The 3,491-nt window shown below is 30.9% G+C and overlaps 1 protein-coding gene across 1 annotated transcript; it reads left to right on the top strand.

Moving 5' to 3' along the window:
- LOC104706981 (agamous-like MADS-box protein AGL80) lies at positions 1,970-2,780 on the top strand. Its single transcript, XM_010423223.1, has one exon. It carries the CDS (start codon positions 1,986-1,988, stop codon positions 2,682-2,684), a length of 699 nt encoding a protein of 232 aa, XP_010421525.1. The 5' UTR covers positions 1,970-1,985; the 3' UTR covers positions 2,685-2,780.

Below are 3,491 nucleotides of genomic sequence, written 5' to 3'. Positions count from 1 at the left end.
TGACCGACGCCACCCTTGGTGTTGATCGACACCCATCCCAAAAACCCATTAATTGGTTCGCGGATGTTACAATGTCGCACCAAACAAGACCAAGACTCCAACATCAGCCAAACCATGCCCTAAACATCAAAATTACAGGCACACAAGAGTAAAATCAACCACACAATCATTTAAAGAGAGATCTAATCGCTTATATTAGTTATGATAGTGCACTCACCTCTAAAACACCAAGTGTCTAGCGAAGAGAATGACACATACAGCCACATCAGCCCCTTAACCTTCACCACACTCAGATCTCCTTCTCCACAAATCTCTCAAGAACAGGCACATAAAACTCTCTTTTCGATCATATAACTCTCAAGAAACTTTTTATCTTCTCTTTCACAAAGAACGAAGAAAAAGAGGCTCCAAAAACTCTAAATTGTTGAGACTCCCCTCTTAAACCAAGTCCTAAGGTTTTCTTTCAACCATACCAAACTGGAGAAACATAAATCAAACCGTAACCCAAATCAGCTTATGGTGGCAAGTGATACCACCTACCACCTACGGTGTCGATTGGCACCCCCAACCAAAAACCAGTTCGCACATACTGCATTTTTTCTTCTCCATTCTTTTGTTAACTATTCACTTTTAATATCTTCTGTTTTTATTTGAACAAATTAGCAACAAAAACACAAGCGAATATTATTGACAACAAAATAGAAACCGTTAGTATAAATGTAATACTCGACCTAGTCAAATTTTTGTAACAAAGATCATAGTGAAAACATAAAAAGAAAAATTAAGAAATCAGATAAACGTTTTAAAATATATAACCACACTATATCAAATTTGCTTTAGACCTCATACATTCTAGGACTGGCCAAGTGTATGAACCTTAAACCTACTAATGTGTAATTTGTTCTATAGATTGACGCAAGTATTTATTGTCATATTGGATTGTGATAAATTTTGAAGGTTTTCCAAGTCTAAAATACAAAGGTTAATTTTGTGGGTAAATCTGATTTTTTATGATAGATTTCTAAACAATATTTAATGCTCTCGTTTGGAAGATTTACATACTACTATTTATTGGCATCTTGGAAATTTAAAGTTTTGGAAAGATTTCCAAGTCTAAATAGAAAAGGTTGAATTGGTGGGAAAATCTTATTATTTTAAATAGATTTATATTTTCTAAATACTAATTAATTTTTTCTCTAAAGATTTACATAAGTATTTATTGTCACATTGAATTTTAATGGATTTCTAAATATTAGTCTATATCAACAGGTTGAATTTTAAAATCATTATGAATTATCAAGTTTTTATAAATCTTATATACATTTCCAGATTAATTAACATATACAAAAAATACCCTCTTAAGATGATTTAATTTTTAATTTATTTTTGAACAACTTTTGAAATATATTTAAAATATGTAAGGTATTTGCGTGTAGGTAATTATTAGTAGTGTAATTAACCCCAAAATAATATATTCCCTCTGTTTGATTGGATTTTTAAGGCATCCAATTAAGAATAATGATGGTCATGGGTAAGAAAAAAATTATTAAAATTAGCCCTATCACGCACATTAATAATCAAACTTTTGCATATCAAGGAAAATTAATAGTTGATAAAGTGGGTAGTAATAACTATATTTTTACAGGAAAAAAAAACTTATTTAGACTCCTTGATAGCAAACTAGAAAAAAAAAAGTAAACTAATATAAAAAAAAGTAAAAAAATTAGCCATAATTGAATAGTAAATTTACTTCTATAGATATAAATATTTCTTTCCATTCAGTTACTACCAATTATGATATCTTTTACAAGGTATGGTATAGATTTGTATATGTTTGAATTGTGATAAAATTTCTTCTTTTTTTTTTTAGTTGTGATAAAATTTCCTTAACTCAAACAATCAGATTATATATATATATATATAAGGAGCACCAGTCCCTTAAAAAATTATTACAAATATCAAAAAAAAAAATAATAATAATAATAATGACGAGAAAGAAAGTGAAAATGGCTTTTATTGAAAATGAGACAGCAAGAAAATCAACTTTCAAGAAAAGAAAAAGAGGTGTTCTGAAGAAAGCTCATGAGTTGGCAACACTATGTGACGTCCCCATCTGTGTTATCGTCAACAGTGCGTACGAGTCGAACCCGGAGGTGTGGCCATCGAGAGAGGAGGCTGACAAGGTTGTGTCCCAATGGAGGATGATGTCGGTGATGGACCAGACCAAGAAGATGGTGAACCAAGAGTCCTTTCTCCAACAAAGGATCACCAAAGCCACCGAGTCTTGGAGGAAGGCGCGGAGAGAGAACAAAGAGCTGGAGATGAAAAACATCATGTTTGATTGTCTTAGTGGCAAAACTTTGGTTTCTCGTCTCCCGAAAAGTGATCTTCGAGATTTCGGTTCTGTCATTGAACAACATCTCAAAGATGTTAATCGTAGGATGGAGATTCTGAAGAGGAATGATGATGAATCATCTTCGTCCCTTGTTCCTATTGATGCCGCTACAACATCAAGTGTCATGCCTATGATTGAGATGGGTTCTTCATCATCAAGTGTCATGCCTATGATTGAGATGGGTTCTTCATCTGTTGGATTTCATGAAAAGATTCTAGAACAAATTCAGAATACTTTGAATATGAAGAACACCAATAAGGATTTGGATCTGAATAAGAAACAGTGGTGATCAGAATTTGATCATATCTTAAGTTTTCGTTATTTAAATTTTCAAGAAACCTTTATATTTGAGTTCTCTTTGTTTTAGTTACATGTTTGGGTTGGTCCTGACATCTTGTTGTATTTTGTCATGAATGAAATTTCATTTTCTCTAGTTAATGAATGTTTTCCCCTTGATGTTATCTTCCTATCGAAGCTATGTATTAAACTTTACCCATAAAAATGATCGAAGTTGGATAAACTCCTACATCAAATAAGTTCTTAAAACATGTTTATCAGTGAATCTAACAATCAAGAGCTAGGGTTATGCGAGACAATTTTATTAATCCCCAACTTTTGGTTGTTTTCTTCAATGTTTCATTAATTTAATTAAGGAAATATAATCTTCAAAACTATAAAATAAATTTAAAAATCGTCAATATCTTGGGGTTGAACATGATTTTGTTGAACCAGATAAAATTAAAGTCAAATTTAAAACTTTCTTAAAGGTTTACTAACACTAAAACTAGTTTGGCTAAATTAACGTAGATAGAAACTAATCTCACCAAAAAACAAAGATATTACAAATTCTCTTGGCGATTTAAAAAGTAAGATTGACCAAAACACGTAAATCGAGATTTTTACAAATTTTTATTATGTTTTTTTATGAAAAAATGAATTATATTTTTTTGACTAAATTAATGTAAATAGGAACTAATCTCGCAAAAAACCAAGAAATTACATATTCTCTTGGCAATTTAAAAAGTAAGAATGACCAAAACACGTAAATCAAGAGTTTTCCAATTTTCAACCATTTTTTAATATAGAAAAATTATTA

This window comes from Camelina sativa, chromosome 8 (assembly GCF_000633955.1).
Source record: "Camelina sativa cultivar DH55 chromosome 8, Cs, whole genome shotgun sequence".
Classification (NCBI taxonomy): Eukaryota; Viridiplantae; Streptophyta; class Magnoliopsida; order Brassicales; family Brassicaceae; genus Camelina; species Camelina sativa.
The sequence above is the reverse complement of the archived record's forward strand: the minus strand, read 5'-3'. Positions and strand labels throughout refer to the sequence as shown.

Coding starts and splice junctions, on each gene's coding strand:
- LOC104706981 (XM_010423223.1), top strand. CDS start 1,986: ATGACGAGAAAGAAAGTGAAAATGGCTTTTATTGAAAATGAGACAGCA.